The 25,014-nt window shown below is 41.6% G+C and overlaps 2 protein-coding genes across 2 annotated transcripts; one reads left to right on the top strand and one right to left on the bottom strand.

The window, feature by feature from the left end:
• Nucleotides 1–2,106: 2,106 nt before the first annotated feature.
• Nucleotides 2,107–10,206, top strand: cilp (cartilage intermediate layer protein, nucleotide pyrophosphohydrolase). Its single transcript, XM_020478460.2, has 9 exons — nt 2,107–2,193; nt 3,945–4,107; nt 5,306–5,371; nt 5,642–5,911; nt 6,080–6,277; nt 6,449–6,763; nt 6,857–6,965; nt 7,077–7,234; nt 7,415–10,206. The coding sequence occupies exons 2-9, from the start codon at nt 4,047–4,049 to the stop codon at nt 9,763–9,765; spliced, it is 3,528 nt and encodes a 1,175-aa protein (XP_020334049.2). The 5' UTR covers nt 2,107–2,193; nt 3,945–4,046; the 3' UTR covers nt 9,766–10,206.
• Nucleotides 10,207–11,962: 1,756 nt separating this feature from the next.
• On the bottom strand, nt 11,963–16,692 carry LOC109886900 (eukaryotic translation initiation factor 3 subunit J-A). The gene is made up of 8 exons (XM_020478453.2): nt 16,536–16,692; nt 16,298–16,389; nt 14,796–14,847; nt 14,469–14,560; nt 14,280–14,388; nt 13,934–14,110; nt 13,608–13,681; nt 11,963–13,352 (listed from the first exon to the last, which is right to left on the bottom strand). Exons 1-8 carry the CDS (start codon nt 16,555–16,557, stop codon nt 13,221–13,223), a joined length of 750 nt encoding a protein of 249 aa, XP_020334042.1. The 5' UTR covers nt 16,558–16,692; the 3' UTR covers nt 11,963–13,220.
• Between the last annotated feature and the right edge of the window lie 8,322 nt (nt 16,693–25,014).

Below are 25,014 nucleotides of genomic sequence, written 5' to 3'. Positions count from 1 at the left end.
TAAACTGTTGATGGGAGCAGCTTCAGAGAAATGTTACTGTGTGTTGATGTTGCACAACAAATGGGATGAAGCCATTGTAATTACCAATTCACATTCAAGGCTATTGCTGGCATTTCAACTGGGGACCCCCAATATAATCATTTAGGTATGGGTGTGTTGTGTTCTTGTCTGTGTTGGAAGGTCTTTGACTCTCTCTTTCTCACTATACTGACATGGACCTACTCCAATAGAAGGGCAGGAAATACCAGATTATTCATCTCATGTACATCAGGTGGTTAAAGATGGAATCCGCAGTAGGGTGAAAAAGCTCCATTGGCCACCCCACCACAGTTGTTATTGATTTTGTTGATGAGCTGAGGAGCGTTGCGCAGCATCTTTCGCACGTGCAATGATGTCAGAGGGGAAAAAACAGTGTTGGTTGTTTGCAGTAACTTCTTTGTTGTTATAATATCCCAAACGGACGTGGAAGTTTCACCTCTAACCCTTATCACTAGAGGGAGTTGACCTATATGGATTGGGGTAAATTGAAATGTTCCTTACAGAATAAATATGAAAAGCATATGCATAACCATGGTAGCAATTGAAAGGGAACAGCATGTTTATATTTAGTTAGAATATATATTTTTGGGGGGGTAAAAATAAAATACAAAAAAGAACGGGAACAGTTTAGAGATTATTGGTAAAATTATTAGACCAAAGGTGAGGACATGAAAGTACACATGACAAGACTGAATTCAAACATTACACTGTTGATTTTGTGCATGTTACATTTACTGTACTTTTTGCCACATTTGCTGATAACGACAGTAACATATTTGATTTATTTATTTTTATTTCACCTTTATTTAACCAGGTAGGCTAGTTGAGAACAAGTTCTCATTTGCAACTGCGACCTGGCCAAGATAAAGCATAGCAGTGTGAACAGACAACACAGAGCTACACATGGAGTAAACAATAAACAAGTCAATAACACAGTAGAAAAAAAAGAGAGCCTATATACATTGTGTGCAAAAGGCATGAGGAGGTAGGCGAATAATTAAAATTTTGCAGATTAACACTGGAGTGATAAATGATCAGATGGTCATGTACAGGTAGAGATATTGGTGTGCAAAAGACCAGAAAAGTAAATAAATATAAACAGTATGGGGATGAGGTAGGTAAAATTGGGTGGGCTATTTACCGATAGACTATGTACAGCTGCAGCGATCGGTTAGCTGCTCAGATAGCAGATGTTTGAAGTTGGTGAGGGAGATAAAAGTCTCCAACTTCAGCGATTTTTGCAATTCGTTCCAGTCACATGCAGCAGAGAACTGGAACGAAAGGCAGCCAAATGAGGTGTTGGCTTTAGGGATGATCAGTGAGATACACCTGCTGGAGCGCGTGCTACGGGTGGGTGTTGCCATCGTGACCAGTGAACTGAGATAAGGCGGAGCTTTGCCTAGCATGGACTTGTAGATGACCTGGAGCCAGTGGGTCTGGCGACGAATATATAGAGAGGGCCAGCCGACTAGAGCATACAGGTCGCAGTGGTGGGTGGTATAAGGTGCTTTAGTAACAAAACGGATGGCACTGTGATAAACATAGTAAAACCATTCCTGAAAAATGTGGGGTAGGTGCAACATAGGACAACAAAATGACAAGGGGTTGAGTGGGACGACTAACTGGTGTCTCCAAGTGGTTACACCTCTCCAAAGTGTGTGAAGCGCAGACCCAGAGCTCTGACGTCATGTATAGCATGTTACTGTAAAGATACTGCATTCCAATTTAGGCGTTTATCAGTGCCCAAACCTGCCATTTTCAACCCGCAGACTGGTAGAAGTGTAAAGGGCAACGGATTCCAGCTTTAACTAGGTTCCATGTCCACTTAAAATGATGACCCATCTGACTGAGGTCAACTCTCCCTTATGTCTATGTCTAGACCTGGGTATCCTCATCTATAGACACAGAGGTACAGCAGGTTACAGTAAGCCCCCGACCTTCCCAGAAGCAGCAGCAGAGAGTGGGCTCAGTCATACTTGTGGTCTCCAAACTTCACGCTCTCAGCTGGCTTCCTGTGAATAGCACGGAGCCGAACCCTGGGCTCTGCACTGAGCTGTATAAGAGAGAGCAGCAGGACAGTCAGCACAGACACAGCACACTGCATACAGGGAGGAGAGAGACTACTCAACACTACTATACAGAGGTACTCACAGGGTAAGACTGAGATCCATAGTCGCCTTCTCTTTCCCTCTCGTTCCCTGTTGACCCATCTATGAACTTTACTGTTAACGTTGTTCTTTCAACAGACAGATTTTTTATAGATGATTTTGGGGTGCTGAATGCGAGTTCAGCTTCTGTTCTTTGAGTGTTGGTTTATTGATGATATAAAACTGCTCAATAGATGCACATTTGTGAGTTCAGACATTTCATAAAATACTGAAAGACATTCTCATTAGTCTGTGTGAACTTGAAAGACAGTTTGACGTATTGACGGACAATAGGTATCAGCTTGTATGTGTGTAGCTATGAGTGTTTGTGTGTGATTGTGAAGGAGGTAGCCTGTTCATGGTAATAAGTAAACGTATGTGCGTGGCTTTTCTTGGGATATCATTTGTGTGTGTGTGTGTGTGTGTGTGTGTGTGTGTGTGTGTGTGTGTGTGTGTGTGTGTGTGTGTGTGTGTGTGTGTGTGTGTGTGTGTGTGTGTGTGTGTGTGTGTGTGTGTGTGTGTGTGTGTGTGTGTGTGTGTGTGTGTGTGTGTGTGTGTGTGTGTGTGTGTGTGTGTGTGTGTGTGTGTGTGTGTATTTTCTATTTGGCTTGTGTAGCCCTGTGCTTGGTCAATGGATGCAGAAACGTTTTAGTGTGCCCTTGACACCAAGTGATGGCTAGCACAGATGTGTCATTTGAGAAGGCTTCTGCACATCCATAATGTTCTTTCATTCTGCACCCTCCTCTAGTGTCCCTCCCATAGACCTCAAAGCGTGAGAAGGATAAAAATAGTGATTATTCTTTTATTTGATAAATCTGTCATTCTGCTGACCCTCGCTACATATTCAAAAGCCCCGCCTTATCTCAGCTCACCGGTCACCATAGCAACACCCACCCGTAGCACACGCTCCAGCAGGTATATTTCACTGGTTATCCCCAAAGCCAACACCTCCTTTGGCCGCCTTTCCTTCCAGTTCTCTGCTGCCAATGACTGGAACAAACTGCAAAAATCACTGAAGCTGGAGACTTCTATCTCCCTCACTAACTTTAAGCATCAGCTGTTAGAGCAGCTTACCGATTACTGTACCTGTACACAGCCCATCTGTAAATAGCACACCCAACTACCTCATCACCATATTGTTATTGCCTTACCTCCCTAACCTTACTACATTTGTAAACACTGTACATAGATTTTTTTATTCTGTTACTGACTGTACGTTTGTTTATCCCATGTGTAACTCTGTGTTGTTTTTGTCGCACTGCTTTGCTTTATCTTGGCCAGGTCATAGTTGTAAATGAGAACTTGTTCTCAACATGCGTACCAGATTAAGTAAAGGTGAAATAAAATTGTAAAAAATAATCACCAATATACTGTATGTTTTTTAAATTACTGTTGTTCTCCTCAGTGAAAAAATGCATTTAATCACTGTCACCAGGGTGTAGATCAGTGGAGGCTGGTGGGAGGAGTTATAGGAGGACTGTCTCATTGTAATGGCTGGAATGCCATTAATGGAACAGAGTGGAACGTAGTTTCCATATGTTTGATACCTTTCCATTTATTCCATTCCAGCCATTATAATGAGCCCATCCTCTTATAGCTCCTCCCTCCAGCTTCTTATAATATTCCATCCAGGGAATCATATGCAATAGAAAATAAAAGCATTTCATTTAATACTGTGGAACACAAAGTTACACTTTACTGTTTTTGTTTGTGATAATCTGCCAGCAATGATTCTGGATAAGTATTTTCCCTCTACAGGAGTTGCTGGAGGAATATTCTTTGTGTTGTTGTTCCTGGGGTGTGAAGGTCATTACCACAAGGTCAGAGGTCACAGGTCAGAGGCAACAGCAGAGTGCCAGGATGTGCTGCCTATCAACATGGGCTCTCCTCCTAGCTCTGGGAGTCACCACTACGGCACAAGGTTGGTCTTCATTAGCAGTTACTATTTACATTTTCCTTACTATCCCCAACACACACACACCCCTAACATGTACACACACACACACACACACACACACACACACACACACACACACACACACACACACACACACACACACACACACACACACACACACACACACACACACACAGAGCTCGGTTTGGGAGTTGTAACTCCATAATTCATTCACAAGCCACAGCTTGGGAATTGTAACTATTATTTCAACTGGAAAACGTAAACCAGGATGATATCCTGTATGTGGAAATTCAATTATCATTGATCATTTCATTATAAAGTTGAGTGTATTATCTAATGTGAATTGGGGAAGTCAGAACAGAGGTCTCCTTTGGACATAGACAGCAGCCTGGTGATCTTCTGACTCTGCAGAAGCTTGTGCTCCTTATTCTCCCAAACCATTAGTAAACAGGCATATTGTTGCATGTCCCCATTACTGATTCTGCTCTACAACCTTAAGTAGGCGGGATATGTATAAGCACCAGGCTAAGGAGACACCTGTCTGCAATTGGCCACACAAGTACGTGCCAGTAGCATGCTTATACTGAGCCCCAATGTGAACTCAGAACGATTATAGCGTTTGGTGGGTAATGTAAATGTAATGGTCTGGGAAAAGTCCAAATATGCATTATGTAACACTGTACACTACAAATGTCAAATTACACAGCAAGCAGAATGAATAATGAGTATCAATCTCTTGGTTTCAGTGACATTACAGTACAAAGCAGTTGATTGTTTGCAGCTGAGAGTAACGATGAATGGAAAATAAATAAACTCTTGTAGCCTTTTCACTGTTGGTCCACAACATATTTCCTCGACCACTTTGAAATGCTATTGGCAGCTTCATGTGTTGGAGCAATTCATTTTATTTCCAAAGTACACAGGGCAAATCACCAGAAAGAGATTAGTGTGGCACAACATGAAGTTCAAGTCAAACTCGTAATATTCTGTTCCATGACTCAGAGTATAGTTAAACGATTTGAAAGATACAGATTCTTTCCCATTGCTTTACGGGTGGTCAGACTACTCTGGGCAGAAATAGACAGAGGTTTGGTCTGTCTGGTCCGAGGTTTGGCCAGTCTGGTCAGCATTAAGGAGTTGGTCAGTGATGTCACAACAGGTCAATCATGAGTCATCATGAGGTGTGTGTGATGTTTTACAGGAACATGGAGGAGAGACAGTTTGAGAGTTGCGAGACAAAACAACCCTGCAGTGTACCACTCTGAAGGTAACATTTAACATCCCAAAATACATCTCTTTACACAATTGTCACAACTGTGGCTTTAAGTCCGGATTGTGCCTTTAAGTCTAGTTAATGTCTATGTAACAATATGGTATGAAGAACTATAACTTTCAGAATTACAGCCCAAGGGCACCAGTTATGTTTACAGCAGCATAGAAAAGAGCTAAAAAAAATGTCATGCCATTGTTTTATGGCCAAAGAGGAAACACTGTAACATTCTGAAGTAGTATTCATTGTACGACATTCTGTGTCCAGATAACTATGAGTGGACCACTTGGTTCAACGTGGACCACCCTGGAGGTCGAGGAGACTATGAGCAGTTGGATGCTATCCGTTTCTACTACCGTGCGCGGGTGTGTGACGCCCCCCGGGCTCTGGAGGCTCGCACCACTGACTGGATCCCCGCTCGCAACACGGGGGAGAAGACTCATGCAGACCCTACCCTGGGCTTCTGGTGCGCCAATGCTGAGCAGGCCCCTGGCCGCAACTGCTCCAACTACGCTGTGCGCTTCCTGTGCCCCAAAGGTGTGGCTGGGAGCCTTATTTTAATACAGTTGAGAAGTAGCTACTGTATTATGTCAAATAAAACTGTTCTATAGTAGTGAAAGCCATCATTTATCCTCCAAGCAATATTTCTAGCTACTGCAATTATATCTGTCTTTTGTAATGGAGTGAAAACCTATTTTCAATCAGGCAACACTGGGTCAGAAGGCATACAGGATGCCTGGGGTCCTTGGTCAGACTGGAGTCATTGCTCTGCCAAGTGTGGTCTGGTGGCAATGCAGGTGCGCTCCAGGAAATGCCAGTCCCAGCCTAAGCAGTTGGATGAGCAGTGTAGCGGACCTACAGTGGAGGGTAGAGCCTGCAAAGGACCTGAATGCTCTGGGACTGGTGAGTCGCTATCAACATCTCCATTACAGATATTAAATATGATAGAAACCTCTGTAATGTCACAGTACTATTTGCATACCATTTGCATTTTATTCTAGAAATGGTCATAGCTAAACCAATGTACAAAGGCACTGTCTGACATGTTAAACTGTGTTGCTGCTGCTGTTCCAGGTTGCACACTGCACTGTGAGATGGGTAGGGTGAATGCGGAGTGTGACACCTGTATGTGTCAGGACCACATTGTACTGGGCTCTGTCCGCAGTGCTGGAGGTCTCCCTGCCCCAGGGGCCACCATCCTCCGCTTCGGCCCCAGCTCCAAACTCCTCACCATCACCGACCACAATGGACACTTTCGCATCCCAGGGATCTGTCCCGACGGCAACACCACACTGACCGTCCAGCTGCGGAATCACGCCCCTCACACTGTCATCGTGCCCCACAGCACCGAACGCACCTCTGTCCTCAGTATCATGCTGAATAGAGCAGGTAAAATGGCCACACCAACAAAAAAATGAAAGCTGTCATTGTTACATTTCTCTGTTTTACATTGGTCTCAGACACTGTAATGTGATCCCTCAGAGAAGCTCCATGTGGTGAAGAACCCTGAGAACAAGGCCAGAAGAGAGGGCCAGACAGCTGCTCTCTGCTGCAAAGTGGGTGGATTACCAGAGCCAGAAGATTACCAGTGGTAAGCCAATGGATCTGTAATGACAGCTTGGAAAATGTTATATATTTACCATATCAAAATCAAACAGTATTGGCTGGGTATAGTGTTCAACAGTCATCTGTGACTCGGTAGGTTTCACAACGGCAGCCTGCTGGACAGGAAGCAGCTGAACTATGACAGCACGCTGGTCTTAAGAAATCTGAGCATGGAGCAGACTGGGGAGTACTACTGCAGGGCCAGCAACCAGGCTGGGGCCATCAAGTCCAAACCAGCCGTAGTCACAGTCTTAGGTCTGATCACAAAGCACCACGGTTGATATTCACACATTCATATATACTATGTGAACAGCCATTAGCATGACATCAGTCAATGATCAGAGGGAGAATGAAAGCGTATTGATTTTCTCATAAAATAATTGATTGTAAATCTTTTCATGTGTTGGTCTGTTTTCTACCCCTTTCTCCTCACAGGTAAAGATCAACCTTCATGTAACCCAAAACCCGAATCCTACCTTATTCGCTTACCTCATGACTGCTATCAAAACAGCTCCGACTCACTCTATTACGATGTAGGAAAGTGCCACTCAGGGACTTGTGCAGGACAGCTGGACAATGGAATCAGGTGCAAAGACTCAGTGGCATACTGCTGTGGGGTGGCAAAGATGGAGGAGAAACAACTGAAATGCCAGGGCTATGAGCTCCCCACCATGGTGGTGACCGAATGTGGCTGCCAGAAGTGTGTGGAGACCAAAGTCATTGTGCGTGGGCGGGCTGTGGCCGCAGACACTGGGGAGCCCATGAGATTTGGTCACGTCTACATCAATGGAGCCAGAGTCAGCCGCACAGGCTACAAAGGCACCTTCTCCATCCAGGTCCCCCATGACACTGAGAGGCTGGTGATGACCTTTGTGGACAACATGGATAAGTTCGTCAACACCACCAAGGTTCTTCCATTCAACACCAAAGGGGGCGCCATCTACCATGAGATCAAGCTTTTGAGGAAGAAGGAACCAGTGACCATCAGCTCAACAGAGCTCAACACTCTTCAGCTGGGAGAGGTGGAGGGCGAGGATCCTATTGCTGAGATCCAGATCCCACCCAACTCCTTCTACAAACAGAGTGGAGAAGTATTTGTGGGTAATGTGAAGGCTAGCATCACTTTTCTGGACGCTAGAGACGTGTCCACAGCAGCAGCCGCACAGAGTGACCTCAACTTCATAGGAGATGAGGGTGACACCTTGCCCCTGAGAACATACGGTATGTTCTCAGTTGACTTCAGGGACGAGGAGGCCGGAGAACCACTGAACGCAGGAGAGGTGAAGGTGAAAATGGATTCAACACAGGTGAAAATGCCCGAGCACCTGGACACCATGAAGCTGTGGTCCTTGAACCCTGACACAGGCATGTGGGAGGAGGAGGGGAGCTTCCAGATGGAGAAGAAGCAACGTGGTAAAAGGGAAGAGAGGACCTTCCTCATTGGGAACATGGAGATCAGAGAGAGGAGGCTGTTTAACCTGGACGTCCCAGAAAACAGGAGGTGTTACATCAAGGTGCGAAGCTTCCGCAGCGATCGCTTCATGCCCAGTGAGCAGGTAGAGGGAGTGGTGGTGACCCTGATCAACATGGAGCCCACTGCAGGTTACTCCTCCAACCCTCGTGCCTGGGGACGCTTTGACAGCGTCATCACTGGCCCCAATGGTGCCTGTCTGCCTGCCTTCTGCGACGACCAGAAACCTGACGCATATTCTGCTCACGTCATGGCCAATATGGGAGGAGAAGAACTCGAGGCAGTCCCATCTGCTCCCAAGTTTAACCCCAACATCATTGGAGTCCCTCAGCCATACCTGGGTAAGCTGAACTACAGACGGTCAGACCACAATGACCCCAAGTTAAAGAAGACAGCCTTCAGCATCAATGTGGCCAAGCCCAGCCCAAACACAGCTGAAGAGCTCAATGGACCTGTGTACTCATTTGACCAACTGAAAGAGTGTGAGGAAGCCCCATTCACTGCAGGCCACTTCCGCTTCACCAGAGTGGAGGGAGATCGCTACGACTACAACACAGTGCCTTTCAACGAAGACGATCCTATGAGCTGGACAGAAGACTACCTGAGCTGGTGGCCCAAGCCCATGGAGTACCGAGCCTGCTATGTCAAGGTCAAGATCAATGGTCCCCATGAGATCAACATGCGCTCCCGAAACCAGGGCGGCACTCATCCCAAGACCGTTGGCCAACTGTATGGCCTCCGCGACACCCGCAGCATCCGCGACATGGACCAGTCCACCGTCTCTGCTGTGTGCCTGGAGTTCAAGTGCAGCGGCATGCTCTATGACCAGGACCGAGTGGACCGCACTCTGGTGAAGGTGATCCCTCAGGGCAGCTGTAAGAGGGACAATGTTAACTCCATGCTTCAAGAGTACCTGGTTAATCACCTGCCTCTAGCCGTCAACAACGACACCAATGAGTTCACAATGCTGGCACCCCTGGACCCTCTGGGCCACAACTATGGCATCTACACAGTGACAGACCAGGACCCCCGCACTGCCAAAGAGATAGCACTGGGACGCTGCTTTGATGGCACCTCTGACGGTACTTCCCGTGTCATGAAGAGCAACGAGGGAGTGGCACTTACCTTTACCTGTGGCAACCGTGAGGTAACCCGTCAAAGCGTGTTCCAGGCTCTGCAGAACTCCCCCGGGCAGTCCCCGGCGAGGGCAGTGAGGGATGGCCGAGGCAGGAAGCAGAGAGCAGGAGCCAACGCACTTCGCAACAGCCGTAGACGCAGTACTCGGAATCCCACTGCCACACGCACCTCAGGCTAAAGCACAGCACTACAGATCAGGGTCTCCACATCACAATCACATTAGACATATTGGCAAATTAATAAAGAAAGTGGGTATTGGTGATGGGATTCAAATTTATATTTTAGCCCTTCAGTAAAGATACCCAAGTTTTTTGTCTTCATTATGTACTGTTTGAATAACATTTGATTTGTTATTGAACTATGTTTTTTGATTGTGAGTAAGGCCCATAACAAAATATTTGTTCAGTTATGAATCTATGGTTATCTATAACACAGGTATCTCCCAGGGAACAATTGGTGGAGATTTTAACTGCAAATATTGTATTTTCTTCACCTGTACTGTGATGAATATTTACTACTTGAAATTGTAAATAATGGGATATTTATTACACATGCCATTCAAGATTGTAACCAGTGATTAAGACACCACGCCCCAAATAAAACAAGAACAACCCTAGAACATGTTGGATTGCTGATTCACTTAAACAAATCTTTGTTGGCTCACATTCACAACATACAGTTGAAGTTGGAAGTTTACATACACTTAGGTTGGAGTAATTAAAACTTGTTTTTTAACCACTCCATACATTTCTTGTTAACAAACTATCGTTTTGGCAAGACGTTTAGGATATCTACTTTGTGCATGACATGAGTAATTTTTCCAACAATTGTTTACAGACAGATTATTTCACTTCTCACTGTATCACAATTCCAGTGGGTCAGAAGTTTACATACACTAAATTTGACTGTGCCTTTAAACAGCTTGGAAAATTCCAGAAAATGATGTCATGACTTTAGAAGCTTCTGATAGGCTAATTGACATTATGAGAGTCAATTGGAGGTGTACCTGTGGATGTATTGCAAGGCCTACCTTCAAACTCAGTGACTCTTTGCTTGATATCATGGGAAAATCAAAAGAAATCAACCAAGACCTCAGAAAAAAAGTCTGGTTCATCCTTGGGAGCAATTTCCAAACACCTGAAGGGTCCACTTTCATCTGTACAAACAATAGTACTCAAGTATAAACACCATGGGTCCACGCAGCCGTCATACCGCTCAGGAAGGAGATGCGTTCTGTCTCCTAGAAATGAACGTACTTTGGTGAGAAAAGTGCAAATCAATCCCAGACCAGCAGCAAAGGACCTTGTGAAGATGCTGGAGGAAACAGGTACAAAAGTATCTATATCCACAACCTGAAAGGCCACTCAGCAAGGGAGAAGCCACTGCTCCAAAACCGCCATAAAAAAGCCACAACTACAGTTTGCAACTGCACATGGGGACAAAGACTGTAGTTTTTGGAGAAATGTCCTCTGGTCTGATGAAACAAAAATGTAACTGTTTGGCCATAATGACCGTCGTTATGTTTGGAGGAAAAGGGGAGAGGCTTGCAAGCCGAAGAACACCATCCCAACCATGAAGCACGGGGGTGGCAGCATCATGTTGTGGGGGTGCTTTGCTGCAGGAGGGACTGGTGCACTTCACAAAATACATGGCATCATGAGGGAAAATGATGTGGATATATTGAAGCAACATCTCAAGACATCAGTCAGGAAGTTAAAGCTTGGTCACAAATGGGTCTTCCAAATGGACAATGACCCCAAGCATACTTCCAAAGTTGTGGCAAAATGGCTTAAAGACAACAACGTCAAGGTACTGGAGTGGCCATCACAAAGCCCTGACCTCAATCCTATAGAAGATTTGTGGGCAGAACTGAAAAAGCATGTGCGAACAAGGAGGCCTACAAACCTGAATCAGTTTCACCAGCTCTGTCAGGAGGAATGGGCCAAAATTCATCCAACTTATTGTGGGAAGCTTGTGGAAGGCTACCCAAAATGTTTGACCCAAGTTAAACAATTTAAAGGCAATGCTACCAAATACTAATTGAGTGTATGTAAACTTCTGACCCACTGGGAATGTGATGAAAGAAATAAAAGCTGAAATAAATCAGTCGCTCTTTTATTATTCTGACATTTCACAATCTTAAAATAAAGTGGTGACCCTTACTGACCTAAAACAGGGAATGTTTACTAGGATTAAATGTCAGGAATTGTGAAAAACTGAGTTAATGTATTTGGCTAAGGTGTATGTAAACTTTCAACTACAACTGTAGCTGACATTGTAAAGCGCACACTGCGGACAAGCTACTTCTAATCAACTCAAGCCATAACACAACTGTCAGTGAACTCAGGTTAATAAAAAAAAGTCGAGAAATGTGATAATTTATCCTTTCGACCAGTGATTTTATTAAATTAGATGCATATAAAACACTGAAGAGCTGGTCATCTTTTACAGTATATTGTACACCACATCCAATTTCCTTAACAATTTGAAAACTATCAAATGTTAGAAAATAGGAATAAACATGTCCCTTTCTACCATTATGAAGACAATAAGGTCAGCCCATAATCCCCCTCCTTGTCTCACTTGATACAAGCCTGCAGAAGCAATGTTAAGGAGACCAGTTGTGTGAACTTGCTAGATCACAATTATATCTGCATTAGTAACAATTGATGAGCAAATTTCATTCGTCATGCACAAAAAAAATACCTAAAATCCCTCCTGCTTCAACTGTTCAAGGATATTCCACAGATGTATCCAGAGGATGGCCATGAGGTTTGGTCACATCTATCGCAAAATTAGGCTTGGGCTGTATACCATATAATTTTGAAACAGTTTGATTTTCAATACAACTGCTTAGACATGCCAAATAAATTATCTCCAGCTATGCATTGGGTTTACTAACTCACTAGATCAGTGGTTCACTTGCAAGATCAAGCTTCTTGGTTACAGCAGACAATCAAGTTCCTCCTGGATAAATCCCTGCTGCTTAAATGTGTTTTGTGCATTCAGGACCAGTATGATGGTATGAAAATCTGGATAGCGCCCAACTAAAATGCATTGCACTTGTCTATCCATTTTTACAGTGAATGCATAAGCCCCCTGTAAAATTTCAAACTACTAAACACATAGTGTCAGTTTCAAAGCACGAACAATGAAACTTTTGATGGATAAAGATAACATGTGTATTTGGCAACCGTTATAGATACTATATACTTTCCTGTAAGAAACCCATCGACAGGTAAAGTGAAATATCTATAATATTTATAGACATTCTGGGTGAAATTATTTGCATAGAACCTAATTTGTTTAGATGTCACTGCAGTAGCAACTAGAATTTGACATGAGCATATAATTTCTCTAAATCAAAAATGTGCTCTACAAATCACATACAGCATGTAAAGTATTTTTCACTGTGTTTTGTATCTTTATGAAGTTTGGAGGCTGAATGAGAAATTTCATTATGTATTAACAGAAGTGTTGGTACTGGATGCTCCCTGTATAGTCCCTCGGATCATTGAAGCAAAAGGGCGACACATTGTTCAGGTTTTTCCAGGATGACACTGGATAGCATGAGAAGTACAGCTGCATTTCTGAGGGTTAAAGGGTGAAAAGGCAGTGGGGATATAGCCGTCGTCACATGAAGTCATCATAGTCTTGGGTGTAGCCACCATCGAATTCTCCATAGTCTGCAAGGTCATCTTTCCCCTTGGCTTTCATACCACCACCAAGTACAACTCCTTTCTTCTTCTTTTTGCCTTTGATTGCCTGGGGAACCAAAACTAAACTTAAACCATTTCTACAAATAAACACTTGGTGTTCTTCAAAGTGAATTGAGTGAATATTCATGTAAATGGCGCAACCAGGGTGTAAGTTAGTTCCTTGAGCTGAGACCAATGAAAAGCAATCTGGAGGTACTGGTAGAGGGCTCCCTCCACTGACCGTAAAGAGATCTACAATTCATGAAGAAAACTCTAGAAGGATGACATCATTTTGGTTGATCATGAATAAGAAACAACTTACCTTTTCTTGCTTCTGTTTTTCATTAAGTAGCACTGTCAGGGAAGAGCTGATTTTCTTTAAGTCTTCAACTTCCACTGTGTAGAAAACAGGACATTTAGTTTAGACAAGTTAATACGTTATAACAACGGTTGAGCCTGAACGTTAGTGAAATCCAAATATGTCAAGTCAAACCATTATTGAATGGCTTATGTATATATACACATATCTCAACATAAGGTATTTATAACATGTGGTTTGGCATTTGTTTTAAAGTAATAAGTTAGGTGCACAAAACTAAAACACACTGAATAATAAATAATGTACCATATGTAGGATGTTGAACTCACATGAAATACAGAGCTCCCGAAACAGTGACTCCAAGAAGCTTGAATAATGCACAGATTTTTCATACTGTAATATTTTCACTTTCAGCAGCTTTTCAAACTCTGTGAAGTCCTCTTTAGAAGATGGGCACATGGCATCAATTCCAGAAACATTGTTTGTGGTACTACCCCCTGACATTCCTGAAATGACAAGGACAAAAACTAATGAGAACACACAATAACAGTATGGCTGGCTAGTGGGTACACATTAAAATGTATGTTTCATGTATCAGGGAAACATTTAAAAAATCTGGGAAAATGACATCCTTGATATCTGGGTTAAACCTGACAGGATACTCCAGGAGCTTACCAAAAGCTTCTTTTGCCAGCTCCAAGTCAGCTTCCTCCTGCATCTTCTGGACTTTCAACTTTTCTGCTAGCTGTTGTTCGGGTGTAAGCTCTTCCTCCTCCTCCTCCAACTATCAACATGAAAAAAGTAAAGGCATAAGAGAGAAAATATTCAGATCTGTAAAATTAATCCAACATTTCCAAAACTCACTTTCTTTTTTAGCTCTTGTTGCTTTTTCCTTAGCCGGTTTTCTTTCTCCTTAATTTTTTCAGCCAGTTTTTTCTTCTCTGACACTTTGGCCTCTGAAACAAAAAAGGAATGTTACAGCAAACCTCTGGAACAAAAACAACCATCAAATCAAGTTGAAATTATACATAATTTAAGCAGGTACTTGATAATAAAAGACAAGGCAGCCAGTAAGATGCAGGAACATTTTTGTGATATTTTCACAAAAACATATACAGGTATGTGCATATTACAACAGGCTGCAGCCGCTACTTTCTCAAACCATTGGTTGGAAATTGTATATTTCTTCACCAGCTTTCTTTGCCTCTGCTTTCTTCTCTTCCTCTTCATCATCCCAGTTATCCTACAGAGGGAGAATTGACAGGAATGAGTCAAATGATGTGACTACATAATACTGGGTAGTTAAGTGGTTGGTTCTGAGACTTGTCTAGAGTAGGACTTGAATTAATTTTCTAGGAAATCCACTAGATTGAGGTTACGAGACAAACTGCATTATCAAACATCAGAAGACATGTCAGAACCAGTCACAGCCACCTCATTATCACAAAAAGTGGTTATGTAAAGCCTTTCAACCAATATTTGGCAAATGTGTCATATTCCCTTATTAGGGCCTCAATGGATAAAACAAGTACCTAGCTCAAGTCTTATCCAAAAACACACAATAACGTTTCTCTCGGTGTAGGCTGTGATTGTAAATAACAATTTGTTTTTAACTGACTTGGCTAGTTAAATAAATGTTACATTTAAATAAAAAACTGTAGGCCTACTGTACTGATTAAGTTTTTCTTTGAGAACATGAAAACACCATACGACTTGAACACTACCCATATTCCACAGAAACTATGGTCAACAATTTAAACTGCTTTGCTAGTCTTTTCCACAGCTGTATGATCCCACAGTAACGCTATACATTCGGATGACTTTCTAGACAAATGGTGAAAATGAATCAACGGGAAAAGTCTGTTGAATATTCTCGAAAACACACTTTACTTGTAGCATATGTCAGAGTTGGAAGCATCGAGTAGAAAGGCTCAATTCAATCATCTGATGTCATCAGGGCAGAATAATGACGTTGGCAACTAACGTTAGCCAGTTAGTTTACATTCAAGTGTCTGTTAAATGTATAACACAAACAAAGCCTTGAACGGACTTGAATGACTAATCGCAGTCAGATTATGATTCATGTTTATCTTAAAACTGGCCAGTCAACACATTAGTTCAGACGTAACTAGCTAAATTAGTTCCTAACCTAAAAAGCTAGTTCAGTAGCTAACGTTAGCTAGTTCAGTAGCTAACGTTAGCTAGTTCAGTAGCTAACGTTAGCTAGTTCAGTAGCTAACGTTAGCTAGTTCAGTAGCTAACGTTAGCTAGTTAACTTAACGTTACATGTCAGTAACGTTACACCATTGAATCTCCCCAACTCAGAAAACAAATATACACTGTAGCTTCTAACTAGTCAAAAAAACATAGCTAACGTAGACCAATTCAAAAACAAGTGCCCGATAATGAGTCTCAGCTCGAACCAGGAGACTCGCTGACAGTTTTCACATGTGCGGCCTCACAGCTTGTACAATACCGAGCTAGCCAATATATATCTGTTACCGTTAGCTAACTAGCTAGTAGAACGTGGATAATGCTATGCTAGTTGGCGGCTAGCTAGCCAGCCAGCTAGTGTCCACATACTAACTAGCTGGGCGTGTTGTGTTCGACTCAATTAATGGGTTAATTATGACCTGAAAGTCAGGTGTAAGATGTCCTTCATCATGTAACTAGCTAGCTAGTTGTTTGGTTACCTTCACATCTTCATCTTCGTCTTCGCCTTCCCATTTGTCCAGCACTACCGCCTTTTTGATCGGCGCGACGTCCAGCTCGAAGTTGTCAGCGTCTATAAATACATATTATAATGGTAACTAACCGTTATCTTGAACGTTCAAAACGATATGATAGCTAATATCAATCACAGTGTTATCCATCTTTCACAATCCCCAAAATATAGCTGTCGCACGATATCATTTCTAACTTTGTTCTCACCCCAATCGTCGGCATCCGCCATCTTGGCTATGTGTGTGTGCGGGTTTGACAGAACTCTGAACTGAAAGCGGCAAAGCAGATGGAGAAAGTAGAGGAGGCTTTACTGCTCTGTAATACTAGGAGTTGCTGCACTCTTCTTTTTTTTCAAGAAAGGAAAGCCCCTTAATGGAAGAGTATGCCTTTTATTGAGTAAAAAAAATCGCACTGTACCTCAATCTTACATGTTAATCTTTAATATAAAATATTTAATTAAAGGCACAATCTGTCATTTCAACACCATAACCCTGCCAATTTGTTTAGGAAACTTAGGTGAAGCTATGAGATGACTGACAGCTCGATATTAAACATATTTTTCAGTTAAACATTTTGATTACAAAAATATCAAATTAAAAGCAATACAATGTAGAAGTTCTTTATTAGCAACATATTTATGCCTGAGTATTCACACAAAACAAAACTCACAGCAATTACAATACATGGAATAAATACCCCAAAAATATTTGCAATGAGAGTGTTATATAGGCTAGATTATTTTTGTATTACAGAAATATTGGAAAGGAGTCTACTGGGCTACTTATAAACCATTAACACACCCTTTATAAAGTACACCATGTAAATTGTTGCCAAAATACTTTACAGATAGACAAGGATTTAAAAACATAATAATGCTCAAATAATAGAAAACATCACTGCACTTTGAGATAGAACCACATGATTACTCTTCTCTTTCCATTTAAAACAATTACATTTAAGCAATAAAATAAGATTTTATTCAACCTTAAACCTAACAAAATAATTGTCAGCCTAAACTGACGACTACAACTCAGCAATGCGCAATAAAATGCTGAAATGTTTTTTTCTCACTCAGAGAATAGGCCAATAGCAAATGGATGGCTCTTCAGAAGGTGAGGTCAGTACAGGTGAATCAAAGCTTGGACGAGAGACTGAACAACAGCTTCTATCTCAAGGCCATCTGACTGTTAATTAGCTATCACTAGCCGGTTACTCAACCCTGCACCTTAGAGGCTGCTGCCCTATATACATAGAATCACTGGTCACTTTAATAATGGAACACTAGTCACTTTAATAATGTTTACATACTGCTTTACTCATCTCATATGTATATACTGTATTCTATTCTAATATATTTTAGTCAATGCCACTCCGACATTGCTCATCCTAATATTTATATATTTTTAAATTCCATTATTTTTACTTTTAGATGTGTTTGTATTGTTGTGAATGCAAGCATTTCGCTACACCCGTAATACAATCTGTTAAATATGTGTGTGACCAATTTGATATGATTTTCTGATAGAAATAAATATCCACCCATTATCAAATCATACATTACAATAGCCTGCAGGGCTACTCCAATATATTACACTTATTGTTTAACATGGTAGTTGTGTGGGAGAGAGTCCTCATGAGAGTCCTCATGGCCCATTGAGGGGTTTATCCATCAGAAGGGGAGGCCATTACAGAGCAGAAACTAACAGCACCATCAGCAGTCCCAGAAGGTGACAGAGAGGACTAGGGCACAGTGCCAGCCCTGGTGACCTGCCTGCATGGGGACACACAAACACAAAAGCAACACTAACTGTATGGAGACAAACTCAACGATACAAGCATCCTACATCCAACACTCCCTCAAACCTTTGCTTGAGCTGTCCTTCTTCAACTAGATCCTGATTCCTCTTCATATTCAGACTCAAAGTTACAAAATATACACGCTGAAAGTATATACTGACATCATACGCATCTCATTTCATTACACTCTGCTAAGATCAAGACAATGTCAGCTTCAGTGAAACATGTAAGGAGGACTACGAAAACCCATCGGATATCACGCCCTCATTATTGGGAAAAGGCCCATAGTTGAAAATTGAGATTTTGGTTGTTTTGGTTACATTAAACCCTTTACTTTGTTCTAATGTAAAGCATATTGTATGATTACTTAAGTAAAATAGTTCATTTCCATTTGTGTATAAGTAGCTGTAGGCTATGCCGGAGCAAACGTTCATAAAAGTAGTTCACACTTTCTTCCGATGTTGCTTGATCAGTGGGTAGGTCCTATTAGCTGCCAAAATTACATGAAAAGGGATCAAAATATACAAACACTATTGCAGTAATTTCAGCAGTTCAGAATTATTTTGATTTGAAGTAACAAAGCAATTGAGATCCTATTCTAAAACTTGGTGGAAGCAAGAGGCATCTTGCTGTGATTATCTGTCATTTTGAGCTGTGTCCAATTTCTGATAGCCCTGGCCACTCACCTTCACTCCCCTCAAAGATGTAAAATAGGATAGGTGTATGTAGATTAATTATCTACCAACAGTTATACCAATCCCCACCCAGGGGTGTACATTGGATTGGGCTCCTGCCATTGTAGCATTCTTTCCTTTTTGTAGTTAGTCAATCATCAAATGTAAATATATTTGATCAATCATCGTTGAAGCTCACTTCTCAGATAAATAGCGATATTGCTTGTTGTTTGATTTAGATAGTTGTCATTACTTTGAGCAAACCTGCCAGTATGATTCTGAATTACCGGTAATCAATCATTATTTTATGATCTTCTGTCACTTCATCATGGATGGAGAGATGAGAGCATCTTCAATGAGGAGAAAGCAATGTACAGTATATTAAGCTAGTTAGTTAGCTAGTTAAGTACACAATGTATTAGCTAGACTTTATAAAACTTACCAGGCCTTCACCACCTGCATCTACTTTGTATTTGTTCAAGGTAGCTTTTCATTTCATGATATGAAGGGTTTCCCGAGGCCGCCACACAAATGAAAATCATCTAGGGAAATGGTGTACACTTGAAACATTTCAGCAGGTGAAAGTTAATTACCACGAAAGTCAACAGGTTTGTCATCCCAGACGGTCAGCACCATAGACATAGCTGTCAGCTGCACAGGGGACAAAAGCAAGCGCTGGGCTTCAGTCACCGCTTTGGCTTGTTCATAGGAGAACATGCTGATCTGGGCCGGGTCAAACACGACCTGAGGAGACATGGACAATTCACATGAACACAACATAGAAAAACAACTATTTGATAGGGGGCAATACAAAACATTGAGGAGAAACTGACATGTGTTATTGAATCATAGGCATTTTGAATTCTCACACTTACAGCAAACTTGTCTGCCCGGATGAGGGACACAGCCAGAGGTGTAAATCCTTCAATCTGCTCCTTCACCAAAGAAGACATGGCCATATCTGGGAGGCCAGCTGCAGATTGTAAGAGGTTGAAACAAATTTCAGGCAGTAGTCGTATTTGTCGTAGCAAAACAACAGAAGGCATGTAATGTACCTGCCAGTGCTCCAACCTCAATGAAGACCTCAGGGCCCCAGGAGCTTATGGGTCCAAAAGCCAGGCTATGGCTCAGCAGTCCCGTTAAAGCCTGTTGCTGCTCTTCTGAACAGGACAGCCGCAGACGGCCCAGCCACAGAACTGCCTTACTGCAGCCAGGAGGGGGAGAGGTGAGTTACAGACAATTATGTATATATGTAACAGGGTTGGTTATGTTTCTACTTGCCTCGAAAGAAATGTGTATTTAATGTTCAAGTATTCTTATTGATTGGTTCAATTCCGATGACAATAAGGCGTGTTGTTATTGGCCCCGCTTGCAGATAGGGGGAGATCGCGAACGTCAGGTCTCCCCAGTATGAAAATGTGATGCAAGGGGTAGTTCGAGTTCTGAAGACAGTATTCTATTTTTATATTTTACAATGTGTACCAGTTTGCTGTACATTGCTGATTTATACATGTTTGGGTATATGGTACCTGTTAGGGATTGAGGGGCTTTCTGGGATGTGCTTTGGTATATGATTGGTGTATATAAGTGTTTTAGCTAGCATGCACCGATGTAATGGTCACATAAGCACACTGCTAACACAGTTGTTATCTTGCTACATATTTTACCATCGACAGCCATCAACATCATTAAGTCCTGCACAACTAACATGCTGTTTCCTATTTAACCACAGATAATAAATAACGCTCAACTGGGACCACTGGCTGGGGTGATTTCTTTGAACAAAACACAATGCAAGGAGAGTACGATTAACATGTGTTACATATACACTAGATGACTGACAGAGGGCAGTGTTTTGAAGCCACCGCATCCCCATCTTGGTACTCCCATCATAGTAAAACATGTTTTGGAAGTTATAGAAAGGAATTTAATGTCTACGTTTATTTTTGCCATGTTTAATTCTATTACAGACACCTTAATGCATACTTTTAAATTATATTATGTGAGCTTAACATAAAAAAAAAGATATATCGTTTATTCCCATTAAAGTATACATTTTAGAAAGTACTAGTGTTACTGTCCCCACATCAACAAAAAAAAATGTAATTTTGTCCATGAAACATTTCATTAAAATAATTTAGAATTACATTCATTCCTAAGGAGCCTGGAGTGCCAATATGGCCGATCTGTGGCTTCAAAGCCTCTCATTGGCCAATACATATCATCAGCAATAAATAGCTATATTCAATACAATTCAGTTTATTTAAAACCAACTGTATGTTTAACCTTTTATCATGGTTGGTGTCTTGACTGATTTATCCAAAATAGTGTGACATAAAACATGACTTTTCTGTCCTTGCATTTATGGCAGTGTAAGTTGTTGTTATATCTTATATGAAGCATTAATCAGTTCAATTAGACATTGAACTTGAACCTTGTAAGAATCCTTGATCTAGCTCTTGGCTAGTTTTTTGTATAGAGATCTCAGAAATGCAGTGTAACATTTAGTATCTCCTTATGTTGCAGGTGAAAACAGTTTTCATGGGCACACAATTCCAAAATAATGTATGCATTGCAAAATCGAAAGGCTTCTAACCTGAAAGAGTCACCTAGATACTTAAAACCTAAATTTTATACGGTCATTCATGTGGGTTCTTCAGTAATTATGCACAATACTTGTTGGATGCACATTTGGTGACCAGCTGATTAGTTACGCCATGATATTTTCACACATCATAAGATCCAGGAAGGAATTTTCAGAATGACAGTCCAGTGATGAACAGCTATAGCAATAGCGCATGCAATGCAACTGACCAAGTGCTGGAAAAAAAGGTGTTTGTGAGAAATGTCCAGAATATTTGTGTCTCATTCGTTACACCAGTGAAGACAGTTGTGCCTGGATCCACGATCTGTAGCAAATCGATATTGATCATCTGTTTGTCGTCTGTTAGATTTAACAGAGAAAGCATCAAGGTAGAGTCTGTGTTTTCATATGTTTTTGTGCCTCGGATTGGAAGCCAAGTCTACTGTGCGCAATTGTGTAGGATAAACTATTGCACAACACCCAACGCTATTCCTATGAATGATTCTGGATATAATGACAACAAATTACACAGTCTAGTGGGCTTATTCACAATGATCTTGTAATGAAATAACATGACAAATACATTTTGTTTTACCATGTTAGACCTGCAATTGTAGACAATACAAAGGGCTTGAAGTAGCCGACTTGAACATGGAGCTCAGAAATTCAAGTGCTGGAATAGGCTTCATAGCCTCAGGAAGTGAGGGTGCTGAGGGTGCTGCAGCACCCCCTGAAAAAATAAGAATTAAAAAAAAATATTCATAAAATATTCTCACAAAAGTAGTGCACTGAGCCTTTACTAGTCCTGTATCAGCAGACCGATATGTCAGTCTGTAGCAATGACTTCCCATAGTATGACTTCCCATACAAATCCTTCCATTGAAAAAGGAACTTTGGTTTTTGGTCAGGTTCTCATCATAAAAACAGCAATGGTGAGATTAATGATACTGCTATTCATGGATGTATTGTGTGACTGCATCAGCCACATAGGCTGCATTATTCGTAAAGTGATAATGGCTTAGTGTTTTGACACTTCTTGCATGCTCTTTGGGGGAAGTTCTATATTGTACATTAACATTGAGGTCCTTGAAAATTACAATTAAGTGCTTGAAAAAGTCCCTGAATGTCCTTGAATTTTACTTGCCAATGTCTGTATGAACCCTGCATAAAGGTCCTATGTTGTTCTATTGAAAAATGCAAACTCTTTTTAATGGTAAAAAAACAGAGCACCTATAACACTCCCTCTCTCAAGTGAGTCCCTCTCACTGATTTGAGTAGGTCTCTAATCTCACCTGAACTCCACTGCATTCAGGGAGCGCATGTCTGTGTCCTTGATCCCACACAGTATGTGTCCCATAGCCACCAGGGTGCTGGAGGCCAGCTGACTAAGACCCACCTGGGTGGAGTTGAGCACAGAGGAGGACAGCACAGCCAGCTGGGACAGGAGAGACAAGGATAGCAAAAGGCACCAAACAAACAAACAAACAATTGCACACCAAAGCAGGTAGGACATTCAGATAACACTTTACTTGACACCCATTGTCATAAAGCGTTATGACACGGTCATAACAATGCAATAATACAGTGTGTCATAACAGCTGACATAACCTGTTATAATATAGTCATAACAGTGTCATGACATATTTAGACCTGTTGTGACATACATTGCGTTATTTTACGGCTGGTTATGACACCTACATAAGAGTGTCAAAATGCACAAAACCCATCACAGTAGTTATTTTACGGCTGGTTATGACACCTACATAAGAATGTCAAAATGCACAAAACCCATCACAGTAGTTATTTTACGGCTGGTTATGACACCTACATAAGAGTGTCAAAATGCACAAAACCCATCACAGTAGTTATTTTACAGCTGGTTATGACACCTACATAAGAGTGTAAAAACACCAAAAACCCATCACAGTAGTTATTTTACAGCTGGTTATGACACCTACATAAGAGTGTCAAAATGCACAAAACCCATCACACAAGGCAACACATTCCATTACCCTGATGATGACAGCTTGGCTGTCGAAACGTTGGTAATTACATTTTTGCATCTGAGCTCCTAGAGTGTGCGGCTCTCTTTTACTTTCAAACACATTCCATTACACCATAGCCTACATGTCAACAGTATGTTAATGTTATATAAAGAAAAAATAGAAATTGACCATATTAAATTATCGTTCTAATTACGCACACATTGATGTCAGACATGCACCTACCCCAATGCTCTGTTGCAGATGACTGGGATGAACGCAGGAGCAGATTTCAGAAGGAGGACAAGACACCCTCTTTTTAAACTGATGACTGATATAAAAGGCATGTACGTGATAGGCCTATTTGCCTTATATGATTAGGATGGTCATAATGCTTCTTGACAGTGTCCTAAAGTACATGTTCTTATTTCAAGTAAAGTGACACAGGATGGTCATAATGCTCCATGACAGTGTCATAAAGTGTATTTTCTACAAGTTATTTAAAATATGAAGAAGAAAAAAACATGACTGTAAAGAATTCATTGCAACAACAAAGGATTTAAGAAAAACTTTCAACCTGAAATAAAACTTCTTGGCAGGGAAATAACTCATTTGAATAAATATGGGATTTGACACTCTTATAAAGATGTCATAACCAGCCATAAAATAATGCAATATATGTCACAACAGGTGTAAATATAAGGGTCGTGACATTGTTATGACAAGTTATGTCAGTCGTTATGACATATTATGACATGATTATGACCGCTCAGGATTCACAGACCTGTCACCTATTTTTGTTCTTAACATGTTAGGACACCAGGTGTAAAGTGTTACCAACATTCAAAAACATCAGGACTACACAAACTACACACACAGAAACAAAAAACATTGAACCAGATTGTCAGACTGATTGTTAGCTACCTGTCTGCTGTTCCAGGTGCTGACTGCCCCCAGTGCAGAGATGGTGCTCAGCTCAGACAGCCGGATCACACTCAGCTCTGCCACTGAAAGCTGGGAGGCTATACGACCCAGCTGTGTAATCACAGACGAGGAGAAGGACCGGGCCGCTCCATAGATCTACAGACAACACAGAGAAAAATAACTAAGACACAGCCTCTGTTAGTTAATGCAACCAGAGCAGCTACAGAAGACGGATAAATCAGACACTGGACCCATTTTGCATATGGTACAAGGTGATTTCTACATAGGAACTACAGTGATGTTTCTTGTTATGGGTAAAATATGTACCTCTTTAGTTTTCTGGAGGAGTAGTTTCTGTTGGTATGATGAAAAGAAGGGGTCCTGGCCAAAGAGCTCTAGACTACAGCTGAAGGCGGCAGACGACATGCCTGTCAAGCTGTCTGTGCTCCAGGCTGAAGGCTGTGTTGCATGCAGCTTTTCACATGTGGGCATCAATGCAGGAGCTGGGCAGAGACAAATGGACAAAACAGATGGTAATACTGTATACAGAGGGAAATGTATGTAAACATTTCACAAAAGAGTCTTATGTTCATCTGTTTTGGCAGTAAGGTTGGGGAGTAAGACAGAAGTCTCAATGTGAGACAGAGTGGCACTCACGTGTGACCTGCCCCACTTTGAGAAAACCCAGGAAGTTCTGAAGAACAAACTGTTGCCTCTCAAACAGC

The sequence above is a fragment of the Oncorhynchus kisutch genome, linkage group LG3 (genome assembly GCF_002021735.2).
Source record: "Oncorhynchus kisutch isolate 150728-3 linkage group LG3, Okis_V2, whole genome shotgun sequence".
In the NCBI taxonomy this organism is placed as follows: Eukaryota; Metazoa; Chordata; class Actinopteri; order Salmoniformes; family Salmonidae; genus Oncorhynchus; species Oncorhynchus kisutch.
Note: the sequence above shows the minus strand (reverse complement) of the source record. Positions and strands in the feature narration are given on the sequence as shown.

Bases quoted from the DNA above. Each gene is read 5' to 3' on its own strand.
- cilp (XM_020478460.2), top strand. From the start codon at position 4,047: ATGTGCTGCCTATCAACATGGGCTCTCCTCCTAGCTCTGGGAGTCACC. The intron at 6,764-6,856 runs GTAAAATGGCCA...GTGATCCCTCAG, and splicing joins TATCATGCTGAATAGAGCAG to AGAAGCTCCATGTGGTGAAG. The intron at 7,235-7,414 runs GTCTGATCACAA...TTCTCCTCACAG, and splicing joins AGCCGTAGTCACAGTCTTAG to GTAAAGATCAACCTTCATGT.
- LOC109886900 (XM_020478453.2), bottom strand. From the start codon at position 16,557: ATGGCGGATGCCGACGATTGGG. The intron at 13,682-13,933 runs GTGAGTTCAACA...TTTTCTACACAG, and splicing joins TCGGGAGCTCTGTATTTCAT to TGGAAGTTGAAGACTTAAAG. The intron at 13,353-13,607 runs GTAAGTTGTTTC...TTGGTTCCCCAG, and splicing joins AAAAACAGAAGCAAGAAAAG to GCAATCAAAGGCAAAAAGAA.